The 25783-nt window shown below is 41.2% G+C and overlaps 1 protein-coding gene across 2 annotated transcripts in view; it reads left to right on the top strand.

Annotated features, from left to right (window-relative positions):
- The first annotated feature begins 1761 nt into the window (after nt 1-1761).
- The window catches only part of GRIN2A (glutamate ionotropic receptor NMDA type subunit 2A), a 188681-nt gene continuing 164659 nt past the window's right edge, over nt 1762-25783 (top strand). For both annotated transcript variants that reach the window (XM_037386722.1, XM_037386721.1), the window contains exons 1-3: nt 1762-2309; nt 3147-3366; nt 4855-5277. In XM_037386722.1, coding sequence (XP_037242619.1) covers nt 4873-5277 — 405 coding nt within the window. In that variant the 5' untranslated portion in view covers nt 1762-2309; nt 3147-3366; nt 4855-4872. The remainder of the gene's footprint in view (nt 2310-3146; nt 3367-4854; nt 5278-25783) is intronic.

Here is a 25783-nt window from a genome sequence, read left to right as displayed (position 1 = left end):
TAGGCAGTAATCTGCTTGAATTTGGTGAGGCTTTTGGGAAGACTGCATATGTACTGTGAAGATTGCCAAAAAAACCCGTTAGGGCCAAACTTAATATGTTTTATTTTAATTCTAATTTGCAAATTAATTTGGACTAAGTATTAACATGATATTTCACAAAATTTTATAAGAACAATTGGGGGAAAAATCTGAATAATACTAAAGTATGTCTAAATTGAGGTTAATGAAAATCATATAACTCTGAAGTTAGAAAACTTAGCTATTTCTTGTATTGGTCTTTCAAACCATTAAATTCAGTCAATATATTGTACACAGCATGTTGCAGACTAAGTGTTCACCAAAGATGCCATGTCACTTCTAATATTTTAAATATATGATAATGTTAGAGCCATATTGGTTTTCAGCATTGTGAATTTCTCTTGCATTTGAGGATCTCAAATCCCTGGGTTTGCTGCCATTTCAATAAATCTACTGAATGATAACACTGAAATAACCCTTACACAAGGATGGAGATGCAACCTCATCTCCAGTAACCACAACAAGCATTGCTGTAATATTTACAGGAGAAAAGTGTGCATCAAGGGTGAAATGCAAAGATGCATTAAACTGTCAAACTTTTTTTTTTTTTTTTTAAAGCACAGTTGCAGCTGCTTAATGCGTTAGTCTTTCTAGGCAAAGCAAATGTATAAGAAAGTAATCTCTGAATAAGTTAAGGAGATGAAATCTTTTAAAGGAGGGAAAAAAGGCATAGATTTATTGGGGAATTTTATGAAAAGTCTGTCAAAGGCAGTAAAGCTGATGCATTGTTAAATGTCTTTGGGAGTGAGTTCTCAGCATTCTGTGTCTTCATGTGGTGAAAAGCAAACTTCAGTGAGTGGACAGTTGGCATTATCCTATTTGAACCCAAAGGTTTCCTCTGGCATAGGTGCCTCATTGAGTGGGTCTGCCAAAATGTGTGCTTTGGCCTTACATGGAAGTGTTCAGCATAGAAATATGTAGGACTGTACAGGATGGAGCACAAAAGAGAGCATCACCTATGTATAGTCATTCGTGCAAAACCAAGTAAGTCGTGGCAGCTGGAGCAGGATGGTGGAAAGGGGAAAGCTGAAGAGCAGCGGAGTGTGGGAGGAGGTGTGGTAGTGTGTGCTGGTGGAAGGTCGTGGTGGTGTGGTGTGGGAAAGGAGGAAAAAACTGCTCAACAGCAAGGTGGGTCTGACACCAGGGCCGTGCCGGATGAATGGAAGACAGAAATGGGCACAAGGCTTTGAAATGGGGCATGTAGAATGGGGGATGGAGCGGCAGGGATGCCCAGTGGAGCCGAGGTCTACAGAGCGTTTTTGTGAGATTTGGCTGCGGTCTGGAGCTTTTAGGTCTGCTTTTAGTGTGGAAGCTGCTGCTCCACATTCCTCCCCCTGAGCCCCACGGCCGGGATTTCTGGTTGACAGCCTCCGCGCCAAGGGAAAGAGCACTGCGGGATCCCCCGGGCTGCAGCCTTCGGCTGGGGCCGCTACCGTGCGAGGAGTGCTCAGCCCCGCCGCCCTGCTGCCCCACACCCGGTGCTGTCACTGTTCCCCCAGCTCTGACACCCCCTCCCCCGGCTGCCTGGGTCTGACTCATGCATGGTGCCTGTGGAAGCAGAACGGGGAGGGCGGGGGGGCGGTGGTTCAAAGAGGCCGCCACTGGTCTCGGTTTGACGAGGCGCCCGTGAGCTTCGCCCCTGCGGGGGCGGCGGTGCCGGGGCGGTGGAGCGGAGCGGGGGGCGGCGGTGCCGGGAGCGGAGCAGCGCGGAACGGAGCGCGGAGCGGAGCGCAGCCCGCAGCGGTGCGCAGGCGGCCCCCGCGCGGCGGCGCCGGGTGGATCCCGCTGCACCTCCGGGGGCCGGCGCCGCCAGTCCCCGCCGCTTCCAAGCAGCTGAGAGGAGCGCGGGGGCTGCGAGGCTGCCGGCCGGGGGAACTGCTGCAGCAATATTGCAATTGCACTTTAAATAGCACACACACACACACACAAAAAAAAAAAAAAAAAAAAAAAAAGAGAGGGGGGAGGAAAAGGAAAAAAAAAGATGAAGACGCTTAAACGCCTCCTGCCAAAAGTAAAGAGCAAATCTCAGTTGCAATGGCTCTGCTAAAACTTGATCATGCGGGATTTCAAGCGATAGGGAGCTGCTGGGCTTGCATTTACTGCGGTGGGAACAAGTTGCAGGATGAAATCCAGGCGTTAAAGGACCTATTTTCCACTTCGTTGTTTGCAAAGGAATCTACTGAGATGACTTTGAGGATCTTTAAGCTGGAACTATGTGGAGGGAGCATGCAGTAAGTATTGCCCGTCGCCTTCCTGGCGAGCACTGCTGCGCGCCCGGGTACCGGGGCTGGGTGCGGGGTGCGGGGTGCGGGGCTGCGGCCCCAGCGGCTCCGGCGGCTCCGTGCTTGGCGCTGGGCGCCCGCCGGCCCCGGGAGCGGGCAGGGGATGCCGCTGCCTGCCTGGGCCGCCGGCGTCCTACGGCTAACGGGGGCCCCCTGAAGTAGTGTCTTCATGCATACTGCTCGGAAACGGTGAATGGAAAATTAAAGCGATGCGAGCTCTTCGTGGAGGGAGCTGCTAGAGTGCGTCTCCCTGGCTTGCTTATGGTAAATTGAGAATGGATCCGTTCTGTTCCAAGATCAAGAAGAGCTTTATCCCGCAGCCATTTAGCAGTTTTACAGATTATGCGTGTTTTGAACCTGTCAAGCGAACTCCTGCCCTTGGCCATGTGAATTAGTTCGCTCCTGGCTGCTCTTCCCAGGCTGGGTGTCTCTTCCCTTAGAGCCCAGCCCGTGCATTTCTCCAGGAAGCAAACGGGCAGTTGGGAGCCCGGGATTTTCCTGACCTGGATAGGATGAGGGACGTTTCCCGGACGGCTGCGGGCTCAGGGATGCTGTTAAGAAAGAGCTTAAATTTATTTCTAAGTGAATGCAGGGGGCGGGGACGACGACGACGACGACTTTTGGGTCTAGGCACTTTATTTCGGTTCACACACCACAGGAGATGGAAACATAATTTTTTTCCCCTGACAAACCTGCAACCTGACTAACGGCTTCTCACCGTCTCCTCTTCTCTCCCCCGTTGTCCCCCCCCGCTCCCCCTGCCCCCCCCCCCCGCCCCGTGTCCAGCCCCCCCCTGCCTGTCTCCCTGCCAGCGTAGCTGCCCTCCCGGGACGCGATGTCGCTCGCAGGCTGCGGCGGGGACCACGAGTGCGGCCAGCGGCGCGGAGGCCGCCCCTGAGCCCGGGCACCGAGGGGCGCGACATGCCCGCGGCCGCGGCATGCCCAGCACCAGCACCGGCACCGGCAGCACCGGCACCCGCCGCCGCTCCGTCTCCTGAGGCGCTGGGTACGTGAGATGGCGCCTGCGGCCGCTAGGGGGCACCATCGCGCCGCCCGCCGCGGCTCGGGATGCCGGGGGCGCTCCCGGTGCGGCGCCGCGGGTTACGGGAGCCGCGCCGTGCTGGCTGCGGCCCGCGTTCTGCGCGTTGTGCGTAACTGTAATAACCGTTATTTCGCGGGCTCTGAGGGACGCTGAAGTGGCTTCGTCTCTGCGGGCATTTAGGTTTGTTTATTCCTACCGCTTTGCGGGCTACCTCTGATGCTGCAGCGGTGGGAGCCTGGCCCGCAGTGCCATGACCTCGGAAGCTCGGGGGCACTGATTTGTAGTTAAACGGTCTCTCGAGTGCTCATCTCCTTGTCTGCCCCGAATGGAGGTGGTGATACAGCAATCCCTTGTCTTGGTGTCTGTTTCAGCAGCAGATGATTCCAATTGATGATGGAGATAGGGCTGGTAGGGTGAGAGGGGAGATCTGAAAAATGCCACCCCTGGCTGGACAGCCCAGCTAGTGTTCTCTGCATGCTGCTTTGCAGCAAGCTTGGCTTATGTGGCACAGGGACTCCCTTCTTGCAGCTAGCAGAGAGCCAGTTATGGGGGTGGAAATCCCCCGGGGCACACAAACAGGGAGATCTTGCGGAGTCAGACCTGCTCTCCCTCCTTCACATAGTTCAGATCACTCTATGGCTCATGTCTCTCCCTGTCCTACTCTGTCTATATTCAGCCCCCTACAGAGATTCAGTGAAGACATGAAGTAAACCAATGCAGCGATGCTCATTTATGGAACACCCTCCCCTTCAACGCCAGTGACAACTTTCCGTCCGAGATCAGCAGTTCTGAGATGCTCAAGTGAATGCTGCGTAAAAGGAGGGAGAAGAATTAAGATAGAATATTGTGCTTCTGAATCTGTTCCAGAAATGCAGTAGACTCTGCTTGAGCAGCAGCTGTCTAGGAGAGATCTTCAGAAATAAACCAGCATGGTTCTGGGATGATGTGAGATGTATGGAGTGTATAGATCGGGCTTTCCAGCAGACTTCTGGCTCATTTCTCTCATTTTGAGCTAAAGCATCTCTTCTGATTAGGTTGTGACTAAATTTTAAATAGACATGCAGGACAAAGGAAAATAGTTTTTTGTGCTTTGCCTGTTTTAGGACAGCAAGGTTAAAGAGGAGGCTGATAATGTCTTTTTTTTATTTATGCTAGTCATTTTAAATTTGTTGGCCACCCAGGAATTATTTTAATGGTTTTTCCTCTGAACTTGTGCTGCATTTTTTGTCTTGCTTGCGGAAGACCAGTTGTAATATTGTCATTGGCAAGCCGACTTTTTTAGGGGATATGACAGGCTGGAATTGAAACTAAGGTGAAGAAAGCATTATAGAAAGCTGCTAAAGTTTGCATTGTGTCCAGAAGCATTCTGTTTAAAAACGTCATTGGAGATATATGGTGTATTTTTTTTCTCTTTGTTGTTTTTTTTTTCAACCAATGTGATCACTTTTGCAGGGGATAAAGCTGGCAAAGATGAGGAAAATTGGCTGCGCTCTCCTGGTACTCCAAGCTCTTCTGGCGCCTTTGGATCTTGTTTGTGGAGCAGAGAAAAGTTATCCCATCCTGAACATTGCAGTGATTCTGGGAAGGACCAAGGATATCACAGAGAGAGATATCAGAGCTCTCTGGACCAGGGAAATGTCAGCAGACCTGACTGTTGATGTCAATGTAGTGACCCTTCTGGTGAACCAGACTGACCCCAAAAGCATCATAACACACGTTTGTGACTTGATGTCAGGCACCAAGATCCATGGAGTGGTTTTTGGAGATGATACTGATCAGGAGGCAGTAGCTCAGATATTGGATTTTATTTCATCTCAGACTTCCATTCCAATTCTTGGAATTCATGGTGGGGCCTCCATGATAATGGCAGATAAGGTAGGAAAATTTATTAAAAGCTTTTACTAGTCTAGTGTATTTCACTGTATTGGTATCTGGTTTGAATAATCACTACAAGCAGTTCAAAAAGGATGCTTCTAATTGTCTCTCTGTACTTTAGAAAAAAAAAATACATGGAGCAGTGCCCTTGTTGATCACTTATCAAATATTCTAAAATATTTCAGGGTTCATGCCTGAAGCTCAACTTTCTGTCCATTGTAAAAGCAGTCCTAAGGAAATTTTACTCTCCAGCACACTGAATGCTGGTCAGTTTAGAAATTTTACTATCAAATGACATATGGCTGTTAAAACAATCTCAAAATAGTAGGCCCATAAAATGATTTTAGGAATAAGATGTAAAATTATAAGCAGAAGTTCTGCAGTGCTTATAAGCAATAGCAAGCAATAGACATGAATATATTTGAGGACAATAGTAGTAATAGGACAATCATATTAAGCTGGACTTTTGTGATCTACTACAGTCTATAAATTAAGTAGTCTGGCAAACTTGAACCAGCTCTTGTATTCACTGTATGTATTAAATTAGATTTTTGTTAACTAGTTCCTTCCAATTTCCTGCTATAGTTAATGAGAATCCACAATCGGGTTGTCTGAACTCTGGAGATAATGACAAATCTTTTTGTTGGAAAACATCTCTGTGTAATCTGTTGTGAGACTGTGGAATGACAGAAGTGAGTCATGTACCCAGCTCATGTGTCTTAACATTATAACGTTTTTTTAAAAAAAACTTGCTAGCACTGCAGCGTTGATCTCATAAAGGGATCACTGCTGTTTCTGAACTAGGTGCTTAGCACCACACAGGTCTCTGCTCTCTGGCATGGGCTGCTCCTTGGCCTCAAAGTCCAAGGGAAGCTCCCACCGTGCTATGAAAGAGGATAGCTGAAGAGGGAGTGTATGAAGTCACTTACTGATTTTCCAGCACACAAGGCTTTTAAATGTTAATTGTATCTTTTTTTTTTCCTGATATTTGTGCCCTTTAGGATTTCTTAGTCATTAAATAATGTTATTCCTTTTAAGTGGCTTTTGAATAGTACTTGGATAGTGAAGAATCCATTTTTAGAATCCATCTAAAAATGAAATGGTCCGGATAGGTTGTTGTTTCGTAACTTGAGGGGAAACAGAAGCAGAGAAGATGCAGTGTTTAGTTACAATGTCAGAATTGGCTTTGAACTTTTGGAACTTTTTACCTCTAGGAAAGACTTTTTCCAATGGGCTAAGTGCTCTGTGTCTCAGTATTTTAAATGGTCTTCCTTTAAAATGTGTGTCATACAAGGGGAGGACAGTGAGTGCCGACTTATAGCAGAGATTCTATAACAATGGCTTTGACATCTTGATTTATATGGAAAGATCATTACAGTCAATGCTACTATCTTAAATGTAATTGCAGTGACCAAGTTAGAGGCAGTTATTTCATGTGCTTTTAAATTACTGTAAAGATTTACCCATCTTCATAAAGTTGGCTTTATATATATTTAGGAATTTTATTTGATACGTATTTCACTCAAGTTGCTATGCCAGTATAAGAATATCTGAAGATCCCAGCCAGTGCTGAGTGACGAAACACTGGCAGAAACCCTTACCGAACTGACTTCATGCTCGGTAGCAGATACAGGATGTTGCTGACACAGATCTATAGATCTATTTTTTACTTCTATGTAGGAGCCTCTAGAAAGTTAGACTGTATTTTTCTTGTCTCAGTAAGTTAATACTATTTTTATTATATGGTAATATTGTCATTGTTAGATCACCATCTTTGATTTCAGGGATTATCAGTTTGCTAATAAAACATTTTGATGTTGAAATTTGGCTTCTAAGATTTCCACTTGGGAAATCAAAATTGTTCTTTTTTCTGTTAAGACAATCTAACAGAGCTGTCTCCAGTAGCTTGAATTGGCTGAAGGAATTGTTTGTGCCTATAACTAAAATTGCCTTGATTTTTAACTTGGCTTTTGCAATGTGCAATGTCTTGCAACTGGGTTTGGAACATTGCAGTAATGAGACTTCAATGTGTCACTCAATTAACCATTCATTTAGGAATGAATTCCTGGGAGTTGAAGGTAAAATTCACAGTGCTGTCATAAAGGCAGAGGAGATGAAGTCTGAGGGAGCAGGAGTGCAAATGTAAAATCTGTCTTCCAAGTCAGTGTCAGATTTTAGCTGAAACACATGGGTGTTGGCTACATTGTGAAGTTGTTCAGTGTTTGAAGTCTTCTGTTTTGTCTCATACATTGAGATGGCTGGATGTGCAAAGAAGGTGCTTGGTCCCACTCCCACTTCTGGATGTAGCAGTTTCATTTATGTCCTTATCATGTGGCTCTAAGAGATATTTTCCTGCTTTGGGGCATTATGCTGGCACTGTGTTTTAGACGACTTGTACTTCAAAATGTGTGTGTGTGTAGTACCTGTTTGTTTGTAGTCTACCAAGCACGGCTGACACAAAGGTGGCACAACAGTTTGGTGAAGGTGCCAGGTGGTTGTTTTATGGTGCTTAACTGTCCTGAACATGAACTTAACTGAAAGCACAGAAATTGAAGTCATCTATAATGCTCTGTACTGCTGAAGACTTTACTGGAATGACTCGGAGTAGATAAGTTTGCCATATTTTTTATGGCTAATAAACACTATGGTGATGTGAACCACACAAAAGAGCCACCTCTTTAAAAAACAAATTGGTTTAGGTTTCTAAATATGAGATATGCCCACATTTGGAGCATGCAGTGAATAATGCAGGACATACAGCTTTTGAAGTGCTGAGTCCCCATGCAAACATCTGCTGTGAACGGTATGTAGTTTAGACTGCCTCCTCCGTTGGCCCAGCTGGCTGCACTCTACTTCAGTTTGGTTAAAGCTTGCCTGCACCAGCTGAGGAGACATGTTGCCTGATATAGACTATGAATATTGACAGACACGTGAAGCCAACAAAACTGGAATCTTTTCTGAACCTGGCTGATCTGCCTTCACCTGACATCTGCTGTCAAAACCCTACCAATAAACCAAAGTGACACTTCAGGATGGATCGTACCTACCTTCCCTGATCCCGACTCCTCTGTAGAGATACCCTTTGGACAGTGCCACGTGCTCTGTCTCCAGCTGAGTTTATCACCTGCTGTTGGCAGGAATTCTTCTGCCAATAAATGCTCCGTGGCTTTGATCACCAATTCTGCTTTAAAAACATATTCAGATGTGGGATAGTCTACTGAAACAAGATGAGAATTGTCTGGGGCATCTGTGCCAACCTGCTGTGTATCAGCATCCCTTGGAGGATGCTGAAAACAGACTGGCTGTTTATTCATCTTGTATCTGTTGACATTTGAGTGATCTCAAACCAAACATTACTTGGGAACTGTTTCCTGACTTGAGCATTTGGTTTAAAACTTACCTGTGTTTGTTTCACCACATGCTATCATTATAATGATAATATTTGGGATACTTTTCTAAAATGGAACATCATGGTTAGTTCTGTGACAACAATAAAACAACAAATTTCCTTCAGAAATGGGGAAAAAGCCCCTATGTATTATGAATATATACAGGAATACTTTGCATCTTTGAATGATACGGCTTTTGCATATTGAAAAACTAAGGCTTTTTTATCTTCTCATTAGAAATATTTCTGAAAGACATAACTTGAAGCATTTTATTGTTGTGGAAGTATGGACTGTTATAATACATAGCCAAATAGCATTCAAGGTGAGGGTAGTTTTCCAGAAGGGCTATTGAGAAGTGATCCTTCTTGAAACAGCTTTGGAAATTTTATGCAAAATCAATCTTTGCTTTTCCAAAAGGCAAGTACTTATATAGTTAAATTACAATTCTTCATTATGCTTTCTGATGATAATTTTGCCAATAAACACTTTTAATTGTTTAGTATAAAATCCTTTTGGCATATACCATCACTTTTGGATTTCTTTTTTTACACCCGTCCTCCTCCAAAATTGTAAATATAGAATTACAGAGCAATTGAAGTTAGAAGGGATCACTGGAAGTTGTCTAACCCAACCCCAGCTCAATGATAAGGTAACCTTAAAGTTAGATCAGATTGTCCAGTCAAGTTTTGAGTATCCTCATGGATGCAGATACCACAGCTTCTCTGGACAGTCTGTTCCAGTACTTAAACTTTCTCACCGTGCAAATACTTTTGTTATACCTCATTATAATTTCCCTCTGTACCGTGACCACAGGCTCTTGATCTTTTGCTTGAGTCCGACTTTTCTCTTGAGTCCAACTCTGTCTCTGTGTAGTTGTAGGTTGCGATTATACCAGCCCCTTCTCCGGGGCAAGGAGTTCCCTCGGCCTTTTCTTGCACCTCCTGCGCTCCAGTCCTTTGGACTCGCTCAGGTCCTGTATAGGCGAACCCAAATCTGGACAGAGGACTGCAGGCGAGGACTCATAGGTACCAAAGAGAGGAACAATCCCTCCCCTCAAGCCTCTAACTGTGCTCTTGCTTGTGCAGCCTGGCTAGGCTTTATCCCTGGAAGGGTGCACTGCTGACACATGTTCAACTCACCTGCCAGCCCCCTCTGTATCCTACAGTGCTGCTGGGATATTTGTTAAGACATCCGACTACAAGTAGTGAGTGAAATTGTACTTTTAAATATTGTCCAATCTTTTGGTGCATATTTTTCAGGTATTTTACTGAAACACTTGCTGATGTTTGCATTACCTGTCATTTTCAGCTCACTATAGACATAGCTGGAATTGCTCTGTTTTTCCTCATTCCTGAGATATAAAAACCATACCACACTTGTGCAAACCAGAGCTCAGCCTGGCCTTGTAATTATGATGAGAGCACACCCAGACTCGCAGCTCTGGTACTGAGAATTTACTCCCTTACCCGTATACAACTTTGTACGCTGCTCTTAAGGTTCCTTGACACATCTTACAACTTCTTGGCCCTGTGTCCTCATACACAGTGATCATATGAAAACAAGTTAAAAAGCCCCAAAAGTTCAAAACCCACACTTCCCATTTGCCGTACGCTTTAAAAATCATTATGATGAATGGGGGAAGGGTGTTGGGTTTGTTTTTTATTGTAGAGTCCTGTCTAGAAATCATACTTTGTAGAGTGTGCTCATCAATTTGCACGTTTTCCATATGCATTATGCAGATTTCTGTCCAGCTCATCTAGCTGGCCTGTAAAAGCAGTCCTGTATTTTTATAGAAAATCTAAATGTAGATTTTGTAACTTTTCCGTCCTGCCCTTACTGATAACTGATATTAACAAGTGTATGATACTATACTCCTGAGCATGATATTAACGTCGGCTTTGGCTGGTACTGCAACAGACTAGAAGATTCAACTAATTTAATAAATGCTTTAGTGCAAAAGTACCTGTATTCATGTAACTGGTGTTTTAGGTCTAGATACAGTAGGTTGTGTGATTCCATTGCACACAATACTTCCAGCTTCTGGCTCTTTTAAGAAGCAGTTGAATTTGACTTTCTGTCCTAGCTGTACCAACGTTGCTATGGGAAGCAAAACTTTCAGATAGTCTCATTTTTATTTTGAACTGCAACAAAAATGTAGGACTGACCTCCTTTTGCAAATCTGTTTACTTCACTCTATCCATAAAAGTCAATCTATATGTATCTTTTTAAAAAGAAAGTTGCCTTTACACATCCACAAGATTTTTAGAACCAGGCTCGTAATCTGTGGTTGTACCTTCCACGCACACATGCCATAATCACTATTATTAGATGGTTAAAAACATGTTTGAAATTTTCTTACTGAGGTGACTGAAGCGAGTGGATACAGTATCTTGTGCTTTTTTCCAACAGGAGCCAGTGCTCTGGGAGCACGAGGTGGTCATGATGCAGCACGGCAGTTCACTTTACTATTCTTGTGCTGTTATTGCTATGAGAAAGTAAAGCTTTAGCAGTGAGAGCTGCAGTGTTTGCTGCTTTCAGCTGTGTCTCAGAACTCGGAGGAGCATTATGTTAATAACATGAGCTTGCTTGCTTCTTTTCTAAAGGATTTTCCTGGGTATTTCTGAGGTGATTATATTATTCCTCATTCTCTTGCCTGCACAAAAAATTTCCCTTTAAATTTAGCAAAGGAAACCAGAGAGGATTTTTCTAGAATACTGTGAGAGTAGACTTGAACTGTCATTCTTGTGGAGTTGAAGGGATGGGTATTTGGTTTAATTTTCCAAAGTAGAAGGAAGATAGTTTTGAAGAGATTGGGAATTTCTGTAACTAGTAAGCAGATTGTAGGAAACTGAAATCTTCCAGAGTTTACTTTATTTTTGACATAGCTCAGGTGTGGGTAAGTTTGTATTTTTTTTAATTGCCTGAGTTGACACAGTTGCAGCTGAGCCCAGGGTGCAGGGTGGGATCCCATAAAATGCTGTTATTTAGGAGAGGAATGTTTGGCTTCACTTGGATGTAGTCATTTGCAGTAAGATCAATATGTTTTAATCTCAACGGTACTGTTTCATTTTTCTTCACACTGTCTCTTCTTACAGTCTTGACAATAGAAATCTATAAGTGTCTTTGTTTTGAGTAACAACATTTAAAAACTGCTAGTAAGTCACTGTTGTAGATCATCCACATAATCTTTCCAAACTATTGCCTGCCTATAGGTAATTATAGCAGACTCCTGAGCTGTAAAAGTAGGACACCAGACCTTCAGCATAATTTTCTGCTTGCAGACATTCCTGGTGGCACCTTTGGAATTTTTTTCCCCAAGGACATTCTCAAATATAAAATCCAAAATTATTCTCTTTAAGATACAAAATAATAATAGACTATTATAAAGCACGTAATACATTTCTGGTGATCAGAATATACCTGGAGAACATACCTGAAAATATTCATCCTAATAAAATTATGCAGTGAAGAGAACGCAGAGGACCTTGATATCATGTCAAACACATTTTTCATGTTTCATCTATTAATTATTTTTGAGAGAATGCTTAGATTATTTGAATAGACAGTTTAATAGTGTGTTTAATTTGTCACTTACTTGAGCTAACAATTTAATGTGACAAATTTCTTTATAATTTTTTTGGACTTACTTGGAAGATATCTGGGGTAGATCTGCATTCATCAGTGATGGTACAAAGAGCTTTGTATAGATGAACAGAGAAACTTTGAAGTCCAGAACTATTTCTATTTGTTAGAAATCTGTGGTCATCTGGGCTAGCTTTGCATGTACTTTTTCCTTCCCCTCTTCCCTCTTCCCCCTTCCTCTTCTTCCTCTGCCTCATCTCTTTCCTGGAGGTATTAAGCTGTGTGGATTTTACTGAGGGACCCCAGCCTGGATTGTCCCTACACCATCTGTCACCATACTGTTTGTTTAAATCCTTGAGATGTTTTCTTTTATACTTTACTGAAATAAATAAATAAAACTGTAGTAGCATCATTGACTATTTATATTAGATTTAGACTTAATGTCCTTAGGACAAAAAACCTGTGCTTGTATTTGAGGTGCATAACCGAGATGCACAGCTTATAAAAATGGACATGGTTTAATTCTTCCAGTGCAGAGCTCCTGTTACGCTGCACATTCACCCTCCAACCAAGGGCCCCTCTGGCTCCTCAAGATGGAGACTTAGCTGGGAGTCTCGTGGCCTCAGAGAGACAGTGCTGCTCATGGATTATGCTCGGGTGTCCCCATTATCTCTAGGAAAAGGTTTTATGCATTTGTGTAAATGCATGGCAGATAGCGAGCATTTCTTTTCTTTGTATTTGCACTCAAAGAAGCTGTGCTGGAAGGCCCACGGTGATGCATGATCCTGTAATCTGGGAGTGGGTATTTTGGGTCAGGGAAAAGCGGAGACTCACAGGCTCTATGTGAGACTGGACCTGGAAATAAGATTGGTATAGAAGGGGGAATATTTCAGCAGAAATTAAAGTGTGTAGAAGAAATGTAATGTAAAACTACTATCACCAACAGGAAACCGAGCTTATTTCCTGATATGCAGACGAGATATTCCAAGTTGCAGTTGGAAGTTACTTGGTGTTCGGCAGCTGCAAGTTTGTGGCCTGCAGTTAATTTCTCACCTTTCACCCTCTACTTTCCATACACATGAAGCTTTAGTGATCAAAAAGCCTGACTATTTGGAAGGAGAAGGAGGGCTGAGATGTACAAGTCCTGTCTTATTTAGGGAACAGTAAAATTCCTCTGAAGAAATGTCTGTGCCTTCTGCGACTCAGGCATTAGGGTTCCATTGTTGCCTACTGGGGTGGACTGAAGAGTACACAGCGTTCCTTGATCAACCTCTGTGACTGAGTCAAATCTTTTGAAAAAGCAAGTTTCCAGTCTGAATTTGTGACTAAGGCTTTGTTTGAATACTGACTCTTTAAACTTCACATGCAGATTAAAGAAATCATTCATAAATGTATACATCAAGACAGTTTGTGCAATCCATTTCTACTCGCCTCTTCTCCTCAGGAGCCAGAGACTGAACTAAAACTGACCTAGGAAATCCAGCAACAGATCTGAGGTCATAAACTGATCCTAAACTTCTAGAGCATGGGCAACAATGAAATGTCTCCATTTCATTGTACATTTATAGGACAGAGAATGCTTAGCAAGGTTAACCTGTATTTGGACAGGGGCAAATTCAAAGCAAAAGTACAGCCCTTTTTTGCTTTTATACACCAAGAAGCACATTGGAGGGCTCTGAATGAGATTTTATTAAAACACTGTAATCTGCATACAGCTCCAAAATTACTTCCATTTGTTTTGGAAGTCATGTTTTGTTTCATATTTAGGCATGATCAGGTCTGAGAAAGCTAGGTCTGGTGTGATTTTTTTTTTTAGTATACATGCAGATTCTTCTTCCTGTTTGCTTCAAGATTCCCTTGCTGAAGATGGAGAGGAAGAGTGAGATAATAACAGGTTGTCATCTTCATGCTTTTAATATTTTTCTTCAAGTACATTGATTTACCTACTCCTTAGGATGGACCCTACACATAATAGTAGTTTGGTGTACTGGATTGGCTGATGATAGTATAATTTCCCAGTAGAAGCACATACACCCATCTTTGAGTAGACTGCATGTAGTAGTTTTTTTCAGATTGAGACCATACACCTTTCAACTTTAAAATAATGTATCCCTTAATCTGAGTTTTGAGTAAGCTGTCATGGGGAGGTGCTTCGTTACCAGATGACTCTTCAGCCACTGTTTTAGGCTTTCTACCTCCATTATAGTTTGGTGAAAGTAATTTCTTTTTAGCCTTTAATGAAGACAGGCTGGACCGTTTCCTTGTCACAAGTTACCTGCTGCAGCATGACTGAGAGCACCAGTGCTGGTCTTGCTCCATGGCCTCTGCTCTGTGTGTGTAACTACTATAGCCTGCCTTTTGTGCATCTCAGAGCACGGTAGAAATATGTTTCAAGGGATTGCTGGGTGGGAAGCTGCTTACCTGTTCCTTTCATTTCCTTTTCTTGACAGTGAATGGCTTTTTTTTTTTTTTTTTTTTTTTTTTTTGTGTCCTAACTTCTGGTTCAAGATTTCTGCTTGCGTTTTTGCTAATACAAAGTTCTGTCCAATTGTGCTGACCAGTTTACCTCTCCATGTGACTAGAGTTAACAATGGGACTACTTTGTTTTCACTACATTGATTTTGTGTCTAGTGGAAACACACTGCATATGCAGAACCACTATGAAAGAGAAGAGAGGCAGGGATTTTATAGCCATCTTCAGCTCAACACAATTTACAACACAATTAGGAACAACAGTTAGAATAAACAGAAAATAGAATTAAGGTAATCTGTTCTAAGTGAGTGACATTCCTGTAACGAGTTGCTTTTAGGAGTTACAGAAACACATAATTACCAGACAAATTACATGTTATTTTTTGTGTGTGAGGCCAAGGGTAAATTGTCGGCAGAGGCATCAGAGCTATATGAAGTACATAATTGGGACGAGATAAGGCTTGAATTCATCATGAGAAAACAGATGCAAAGACTTTAGAAAGTGTGTTCTATTCTGAATTCATCATAAGAAAACAGATGCAAAAACTCTAGAAAGTGTGCTCTGTTCAAGTACCATTTAGGGTGGACTGGTTTATTTTCAATAGTCACATTATCTTTGTAATAAATAAGCTAGGTCTGTCCTTTGTTTTGTTTTGATCTGTTTGCCATCCCTTTCTGTCTCCTTTCTCCATCTGCATTTTAACTCTTGTTATCTGCAGAAAGGCTGAAAATTCCTGTTGTGTAATCTGGTTTGTAGTGAAAAATGTGGATGACTCCAAAGCTTAGAGTGGAAAACATTAAGCCCTGTTACTTAACTGTGTAACAGCAAAGTGGTACAGAAGTTGTGAAAAGAAGCATTTGCTTCCCTTGCTTGCTCTTAGACTGCATTTTTCTTATCCAGTCCGTTCTGTATGCAAATCTCCTTCCACCAAAGAGCTGCTTCCAAACACCCTCCTGTTATGCTGTCTTCATTTGCATCCCATCTATTTGCTGTGCTAATTTACACTTGGCTGTCACCCTAGTGTTAGAGGTAGGGCAGGGGTTTTTTTTTTGTGGTTCGTTTGTTTGGTGGGGGTTTTTTTGGTTGGTTTTTTTTTCCCGTGTTTTTGTTTTTTCCCATTTGTTGCTTTAGTTCACTTCTGGCAGAAGCAAGGCTGGCTAAGAGAGAATGTACCTCTCAGCTTAAAATTGTGTGTCCCTTAATGTACTGGGACTCTTTCAGTGTTCACAGAGCAAAGATGATAGTTGTGCTAAAATAAGATTAATTGAAGAAAATAAAAATTCTTTGGAATCCCAAGAAAGTAAAAACTGTTACGAATTTAAGCCAAACTTATTTTATTTAATAAGCAGAAAATAGAGAAAGAATGAGAAACTAAACCAGGTGAGCTAAGGTAATATTGGTGGAGAGCTGAGGTGGTAATAAGCCAGCAACAGAAATTGTTGATGAAAGTGGTCTACTTGTGAAGAAAGGAGTATAAGAAAACCAAAAATATTCAAAACATCGAACAGTTTTCATCTCAGTATCTCTTCAGGTTCTCTGGCCTTGGAATTTTGGGCAATTCTTCTCCTGCCCTAATGGATTTCTTCTATATTCATTGACCAGCTTTACATACTCATATAGGGGACATTTGCTTTTCCTGGTGCAATGTAGGGAGTCCAGGATGTAGTTAAGTATCTGAAAACTGATGTATTGGATCTGCATGTTTCTCTTCTAATGTAATTTAAAATTTCCCTGCTGCTTTTATTTTTGCCCTATAGTATAATCTCTGGGACAGGGCCAGTCTATAGGCTTCCCTAAATATACAACCCTCCCATTAATTCGCTATGCACTTGGCTGGCTAATGTGTGCAGCACTGATGTCCTGCTATGAAAAACTCCATTTCTACATAAAGTGAAAATATTTTTTAATAATTCTCTGATTTGTAGTAATAGACATACTTTTTTGTATGTGTGTTTGTTCACTCTGTTCAGGTGTTTTGTGGGGGTGCCTACTGCTTTGGATTTCTAGGAACTGGCATTTGAAAGTATATTTATGATTCCCTTTTATAATTGATTTTCAATTCCATTAATCTGAATTTCTGATCTCCTGTTAGGGGCTTCAGAATACTTGGGGACAGGACAGACTGACAGCATGTATGAAAGTAAATTGCTTTCCACAGTGTTGGTTGGCTCGCTGATTCTGCAGTCTTCCCTGTATGTGAATGTGTTTCATTCTTGCTTTAAAAATATCATTCTGAGACTCATGTTTACTGGCACTTATAACTTAAATTATAGTTATATGCACAGAGCAAAGTTACATATTGTGAAATACATAAATGCTGACGTTGTCTAAATGACTGGTTGTATCATGAGCAATGTCTTCAGAGACCAGAGCATAGGAAAGTGTCAGACAAGGGTAGTTTTGGCTCTTTGCAGGGTAAGCTCACTTGTGGAAGGAAACATACAAGTTTACAAGATTTCTGCTCCCCCCTCTTCAGGTTTGCTAAAGGCAACAAATGGTAGCTATTTCCAGATATACTCATTCTGTCATTTTTCCAGGCTTAACAGTTTTTAAAGTTGTCACATGTTTTCCTTTTCTAACCTTTTCCAGGACACAGGCTTCTGGCTACAATCTCTTTCACTTTCCTTTTGTTCTTTACTATCCATCACCATTTTATAGTGTAAAAGTTACTGGAGTATTTCCAATGATCAGTGAATAAGTGAAATGATACTAAACAGCTGACTTAAGACAGGTGTAAATGATAAAATAATCTTCACATTTAAAGTATTCTGAACAGCTGCTCACTAGCTTCTCAGTATATACAAATATTTTCAGATTCCCAATTTCTCATAGAAAACACATCCCATGGTCTCTGAACTAAAATTTAAATAAACATGTGGGAAGTTTATGTGGGAGCCAGCTGTCACCTGCAGCATGTGTGCCTTTAATGGTCATTGAAATCCTTACCAATCTTGTTTGTGTGCTTGCTTAAGTTGTTTTCTTTCTGTTTAAGTGTGTTTCCTTGTATGAGATGACTGGCTTGAAAGGAGCTGTTTTGCGATTTACCTTTCTCACCGTATGTGGTGGAGATCTTAAACCAGTGAGTTATTTAATCCAATAATAAAATTTAACAGCCCAGCTCAGTTATCCTTATTCCACTGTAAGTCCCATTGATTTGTTAAGTTGCAGGGGACACCTCAGTGGACACTGTCTGAAAGCAGTGGAAGACTTAAGCCAAAATAGGAATGAATGTTGCTTATTTCCCACCCTTTACTGCTTTTTTTTTTTTTTTTGCTGTCTATTAATCAAGTTATAGAAACACAAAACTTAGTTTTAAATAACTTGTGCAGAAAACAATTCTCTAGATAAACAAAGGAACTTCTAAATGCTGAGGAGTGTACTTGAACTAGGAAAAGATAGCTTCCAGGCTTAGAGCATCCAGCTCATGTACGAGTCCCCCACGGAAAGCAGAAATCCAGCTTGTGGGATCCTGGCTGCAGCATGATTAATTTCATTGTGAAGTAAAGGACAAGGAGCAAGTTCAAAGTAAGCAAATACTTGAAATACTTAGTTCTTTAATGCCTACTTTAATGCTTTTCCTGAAGATTTGAATGTTGCAATGTAAAGAGAACGTGGAGGGGTTTTTGCCTTTCTATAAGGGGCTTACTATGTTCTTTATATAAAATGCATGAAGATGCAGATTTAGCCTCTTAATATCTGAGGTGGAAAGTCCAAGCAACACATTAAGGCATATTCTACTTAAAAGAGCAGCCTCTAGTTAAAGGAATGATTTGTTATGTTAAGGGCTATGTTATGTTAAGTACTTGAGGTGCTCTCTTTCAAATGATTTGCTGGGCTGCTGGTGAAACATCTTGGTGACGTGCTACCTGGTTTTACTTAAGTTAAACCTGATATTCTATTTAAACTTCATTTTGGTAATCAGATTTTTGTCTTACCAGGTCACTTTAAGGCTTCATTTACATGTTTGACCCAGTTAAAATCTCTGTTATTTAAACAGCTTTTCTGATTCAGCTCAGATGGTGGTATATTTTCCTTCTTATCAGGCATTCTAGTGTCATATATATATATAAAAATGCCCACCAACGAAAAGCAAACAACATTCTCCCTCCCTTAGCTTTTTTTAAAACCACATATGTACAATAAGTCTGACTCCCTATTGAGCTGGTTTAATCATTTGTTTTTCCATCTGCAGAAAGCCAGTTCCCAAAGTAACTTCAAAGAGCCTTGCCTGAGTAAAAGCTCGCTGCTTTGGAGCAACGAAGATTACAGAAATACACTTATGCAACAGCTTGAAACTTCTGGCACTCTTGGTGTGGAGGCTACAGCTGAATATTTACCTCTATTGTTCTGTTACTGTAGACCTTAAATGTTTGTAACTGAAAGTTTTACTGCCACTTTGCTTTTGCCTCCCCCGGTAATTGTGTGCAGTGTGATGTGTTGCACGAGTGCATGGACATGACATTTGTAGGCTCAAGGGGAGCACTGGCTTTCTGGGTCATGAGGTGGTCTCACATGTAACTTCACCAAGAAAACAGCCATAAACTTCAGGCTTGGCGTAAATTTCCTATAGGCAAGTCTGAAGACTTGCAGCAGAAAATACAGGGTATTTGTTGTATTTTAGATTTAATCCAACCTGATTTGTGCAGGCTTTAATCAAATGATGAAGAAGCTTCAGTTGAACTGGCTCATAGGAGAGTGGTATCTTCCCTTCTTAATTTTTAAAATTTTCTATGTTGACATGTGTAATCTCTCAGCTTGCTAAAAATAAAAGCAATCCCTTGCCCAATACAGATAAATAAATGAGGTAAATATTTTATATCTAATGGGTATGTCACGTTTTTGAGTACAGTAACAAATTGCCACTAGGGTGTTTGTGAAAATCTGCTTCAGAAAACTGCAATGGAAGTAATTGTCTTTTCTTCTGTGGTCTTCCTAACTGGAGGTTGTGCCTTAGTCATAACATTCCAGCCCAGCAGTTATCATTATTGTTTTGGAGAAATGCTGATTTTTTTTCTTCTCTTTTTTTTTTTGACAAAACTCTTGTCTGAAAATCAGCGTGTCTGGGCCTTGTCCCAAATTAATTTCCTGTGGAGAGAAGGGCTATGAATTTGGTCTCAGTACAATGACTCTTCTGGATTATAATATCTGTCAGTAGAAATGCACTGCTTTGATTTTAACTGAAGCTATTTCAGATCTTAATTTTTGGCTTAATTGAATCCTTACCACAAGCAAATCTAATTCTGGCATACTATTTCAGCTGCAGACTTTCATTTCTGACAAAGGATTGGAAGGATTAACCCAGATTTTAGTAGTTCTCTCCATGACTGGATGGATAGGATTAAAATATCTGTGCTGCTCATTGTGGCTCTTTATTCCAGTTTTTGAATATTGGTTATGTCTGTTGACCGAGACTGGAAGTTTTCTGAGAATAAGAGTACAGCTAAAGGACAGTATGTTGAGTTCACTGGATTGCATTGTATTTCCATTTAAAAAAAACTGAACAGGACCGCTATATATAGTTTAGCATATTCTAGATTAATTTTGTGGTTTGCGGTAGTAATAAATTTATCATCTTTGAGACACTGTAAAAATAGATATTTTAGAAAAAAACAGAAGGGTGAAACAAGAATGCAGTAAGTTTAATAGGACCAAAGTGTAACATCTTGCTAAGAACTGGTTGCATGCAACAAATTTTTCTGGGCCAGAAGCTGGGAGGGTGTTCCTATATTTGTTCTGTTACTGTTGCTATTAGGAATAGAGAGTTTTACTCCACTCTGCAGGAAATGGAGTAACTTCTGGAATATTGTCTGCTCTTAGTCTCCCACATTCTAAAAATCCCTGGTTAATCTTGTAGTGGGTTTAGAAATCAGTTACTTCAGTGACTGGGGAATGGAAAGTCTCACCTGCAGATGAGGTGAGTTGGTTTTCCTTCATCTAGTAAAAACCGGCCTGAGAGGGGAGTATGGTAGCTGGATACAGGATGAAGAAAAGTTGATTTAACAACATAAAATGAGTTGATAGGGGGGATGAAACTAAGGTGAGCACCATTTGGGTGGGAAGTTGAAAGTAGTGAATAGTATTTAAAAGGAAAATTAGTAAGTTAAGAGTGGCAAGAAGCCAGTTAGTGTTATGGAAACTGGCCAATGAATGAAGAAAGATGAGGACTTGCAGCATGAAGTTCTTCCTAATCCTACAGTCTTATTTGCATTTATGAAAAGCTTGAGATAACCATACAATACCATAATAAGATTGTCTCCAAATCTAGCCAGGCTTATATAAATGCTAGATTTGACACAGATGAAGTGGGATGGATAGAATCCAGATGTAGAGCTGATCAGAAAGTCAAGGACTGTGCTTCTCAGCCTTGGAAAGACAGACTGGCCTTGGGATCCTTGTAAGAATATAGCAAACTATGTTCTGAGAATTTCTAAGGTCTCAGCTCCTAGACAAGGATATACTTATTTCCTGGGGAAATGTTAATTTTACCTTTTTATTTTAAGTAGGAGAATTTATGACTATTCTTTGGGTATTTCTGCCTTTTTTTTTATACTACTCTCTTGTGCTTCAGGCGGCATCGGAATTCTCAAGAAAGATGTGATGAAGACATACTCTTGACTTGGAAAAACAGTGCTGTTTTCTGCATGTCATCCCGTTTTATTAGGGAAAAAGAGAACCTCTTAACAGCCATGAGCTGCATGGTTGAGAGGTTACAGTATTCATAATGGTGAAAGTCTTGTGAGTTCTGGTGCCTAGTCTCACCATAGTCTGCTCATGACGTTGCTTGCACATCAGACATGTTATGGAGTGGTTTACATTACATAAATATGTGGGGAGTCTGGGTCGCAGTTGCAGCTGGACACCCGAAAGCTTTTAATGGCTGTGCTGGACATTCATTGCTATTCTGTGGATTGAAGACAGAGGTGGGACTGACATGAGAAAATATGATTTTTTTTTTTATTGATTTGATTGATGGAAAAATCTACATAATTATGTAAAAATCACATCCCCACTGTGTTTTTTCCAGTAGCTGAGTGGCATTGTTTTTCTTTGGAAAACCAAGCCATTAGTAGCCTGTTTGCATGAATACATTCCACAGGATGCTTTTGATTTTGTTCTATTTAGTTTGTGTTACATAGGCATGTAGAAGCCAATCATAAATGGTTCACGTTTTTCATGTTCCTGCAGATTACCAGATTCAACAAGTTCCTCACTCCTATCCAATTGCTTCTGGCTATTATCAGTTACTGTGATAATTTCTTCCAAAGATTTTAAGTCTATGACCTCCAAATCCCAAGAGGGCTTAATATGTTCAAATAAGTGTTTTCGGGCTCAAGTCTGTGGAGGTATTTCAGTCTCTGTAAATAATCAGGAGTTCTAGACCAACCAACCGCCTTTGGCACTGAGAATTGACTTCTGAATATGCTGGCTCTCATTCAAAAGTTTGGTTCATAGAGCAAAATCTGTTAGTTCTTTCTTGTGCTCTAGGAAAAGGGTTTCTAGTGAGTGCCATGACAAGCAGCGAATAGGTCATGTGCCTTGAGCTAATACGTGCGTAGTGAATGTAGAGAGGTAATGACAGTGTGATTATTGTAGGTAGCCAGGTCAAGGAAGTAGAAATTCTTGTAGAAGTACAATGATTTATTTTAAGTGAGGGAGAAAAACTGGTGGAACCATGTCTGAACAGATGTAGGAGAACTGCATTTCTTCATATCTGGAGAAGGATATACTTTTTAAAAAGCAATCTCGATAAGCGTACAGATAAGTATTTTTCTGGATATTAGGCACTTTGCATTTCTTTTCAGGGTACTGGCCCCAATCCCTTGTCCAGCCCCACTTTGTTGGTGTTACTTCACTCCTGACATCTGGAGCAAACCATTTCCCTCCAGGCAGAAACCTGAGCATGAGAGGTAGGAGAGGTTGCTCGAGGGTGCACTGCTTGCAGATGTGTGTGAAGTGGATCTGCTCCCACTGGCACAAGGAGAGCACAGCCCTGGACCTGGGGGCCAGCATTTGCCCTGTGCTCAAGAGCAGCAGTAATGCAGATGGTGCCACTTCTGTCTGGGGCTGACTTAAGCTGAGAGAAAGAGTTTCAAAGGCTCTGTGAGACAGAGAATGAGACCTAGAGATATTGATAAATAGCCTTTTAAACTTGGAAAATCTTTCTGTTTGGCTGTTTCCTCTAGGCTACTGTGTTTTTCTACACAACTGACCTGAGGAACTGATGATTTCAGGTGTCTGCTCACAGAGCTTACACAGTCTGCAGCTGTGAAGGGTTCCTCAGAGAGAGCATACTTTGTCTGGCCTTGTTGAGCAATTGGAAATGAGTGTTACTATCACTGAGAATTTGATTTTACTATTGAATAACTCTTGAAAAAAGCTACAGAAGGTAATGCATTTCAGACTCCATAATTTTTGTGCAGGTTCAAGCTGGCTAAGGATGTATTCTCTGTACCCGAGAGAGGCTTTGCTCCAAGTGCACGACATGATATACATATACAGCAGAACATTAGCAAAGGAAGACTGTAAAAACATTAGTTATGCTGCATTATTTTTATGCCATTCTGTGTGTCTGTGTTTAAAGAACTTAAAGGGTGTCCTTGCAGGAATGGAATACTCTTCCTAAAATACTTTAATGAAATGCCAAAGTGTTTACTGGTAATTTACTGGAGAGTGACTGGAGAGGAAGGTTAAAGTGATGTGCTAATGAATGCTACATATGGTCTGCAATGCATGGTTAGTACTGTTTATAAATATTTTTTTGCACCAAAAAAGGCTGAACAGCAAATCAGATAAAATTCTCTTTCAAAGTGACAAAGCCTGTTTCTTCCCTCAAGCAATTCAGACTTCTTCCAGAGTTCATTAATACTGGAATTATCATAATCTGTTTACCTCTTACAGCTGTTTCATTTTCAGGGACCTGCAGAAGCCAATTATTTTGTGATAAAGTGCTTATTAATAGAAAATATGTGGCCATGTGGAAAGGACAGTGCAGGTGTAAAAAAAAGAGCTTCAGAAACTCTAAGACACTCCTAGTTGTGCTTTTGGGAGAAAATAAGAAGAAAGTCAGAGAAGAATCCTTGGTTTTACTGTTTTGTGTTTGTGTGATAGTCCTTGCATTCTTGCAGTGGGAGTGAGGTAAAAAGGATACATCTCGCTTGGAAAAAGAACACAGCTGCATGCTCCATTTGTACTCACATCATTAAATAAAGCCGTATGAAGTGCTGGAGAAAGTTAGTGTAGTTTTGTGAATTCCTTGTCCAGGCACAAGTTCATGCATTTAATTTTGAAGTACTTGGCTTAATTTCTGAGTTAGCAAACCAAATATCACTATAGCGTTTCCATTTTCCCTGACTTACCTAACAGAAGAGTGTGTGCAGAGTCATGAAAGAAAGTTGTGTTTCTTTCCAAGAGCCAAAACTCTTGGAACTGCCTCTGTTCCATGTGCACCAACAAAGCCAGTTCCTCTCAGTACTCGCAAATTTATTCCCAGAATGAATCTGCAGGGCAGTTGGTATATTTCTGCTTGGGGTGTTTTTGTTATAAGAGTTCTATCTCTCCACATGATCTTGAGCCCACATGTGATTTTCCTCATAAAAGTCGTTCTAATGACATGGTAATAATTACTTCTATAATATTATGGTTCCCCTGATTCTTACAAACATGCTATTGGGAATTCCTTCACCATTTTGGATTTTCTTCTTTTTTTCGCCCCTTGTTTCCTTTAATCAGTTCAGGTTTAGGTTTTTGATTTTGAGAGGACCACTATCTGCTTTCAATTTCATGTTCTTCATATCAGTTGTGTTTTGATTCCCCTCTTCTTCCTCCGTGCTACCATTGTCTTTGTGTTTTAGACCCACTCTTGCTGCAGATACACGGAGAGCTTTGGAAAGGTATTTTGAGTTTGTCTTTTACATTCCTTTGCTCCTTTGCTGCATCTGGTCTAGTCTGGCTGGCACACAGAAGCCCTCAGGGTGCCAGCTGAGTTGCCTATGGTCTGCCTCTGATAAAAGTGAGAGTTGGCCTCCTGCCTCAGTTTCATTGGAAATACCTTGGAATGGCAGCTGTGCTTTGTGTGCTGTTTTGGATAGAAAATCTGCAGAATTCACCATGTGCATTTTCCAAAGTGAAGATCAACATGCTGCAGAAAGCAAAGCAATAAGAAACATCTAACAAGTCAGCAAATGAACAGTCTAGTCTCTTTTGTTCAATGACAATTTTTGGGAAAAAAACAACCCACCAACCATCCACTTGCATTCATAGTTTCTTATTTTAGTCAAAGTAAAACATGCACTCAAAATTAGACCCTGATTTTCAAATTTGACTGTTCCCAGATAAGCATTTAAGTTTGTAAGTACCTAAGTGCCTGAACAGGAAATGCATGAAAATTTTTAATCCTCAAAGGACTTAAGTGCAATAAAAAGGTAGATACTAGTATGTAAGTAATTGTTGCTCACAGATGAACAACTGAGACATGAATTGCCTTCTGTGGTGTCATCTTCTAGTGATGTGTTTATTTTGTGTTGCTTTTCCCTAAGAGGTGATTGATTAGTCCTAGCAAGTAATAAATTTTCTCCGAAAGTAGTGCTGCTAGTGAAGAGGTATTGCTATGAAGAGGGAGGAATTTGAAAGGCTGCAGAGTAGAGGAGGGTATGTGGGTCAGGTTCCTTTGCTCATTTAGGTACCAAGAGCTCTGAAGTTCAGGCTGGCACTTTGGGGGATGGTAAATCTGCTTTCCCAAACTTAATCTGTGGTTTGGGAATAGCAGCAATTTTTGCTTCATCGGTATTTCAGACTTGGATTGTTGAACTGTGATACAGTGTTAGCTTATTCGACATACTCTCTGCTCACAGACAACTTTTGTGTGTATTTGTAATATCTTAGGGTTGAAGCAGTAGACATTAGCAGACACAGACATTAGCAGACTTAGAAGAGTCACTAGCCAAAGCATGATGACAGAATGAAGCAGAGGATCCTATCATTCATGCTGTCAGAAAAGTTTCTGCCAATTGCATGATCTTAGTCTTTTTTTGTTTGATTGTGTTTTTGGGGGGTGGGTGGAGGC

The sequence above is a fragment of the Falco rusticolus genome, chromosome 4, assembly GCF_015220075.1.
Source record: "Falco rusticolus isolate bFalRus1 chromosome 4, bFalRus1.pri, whole genome shotgun sequence".
NCBI lineage: Eukaryota > Metazoa > Chordata > Aves > Falconiformes > Falconidae > Falco > Falco rusticolus.
Note: the sequence above shows the minus strand (reverse complement) of the source record. Positions and strands in the feature narration are given on the sequence as shown.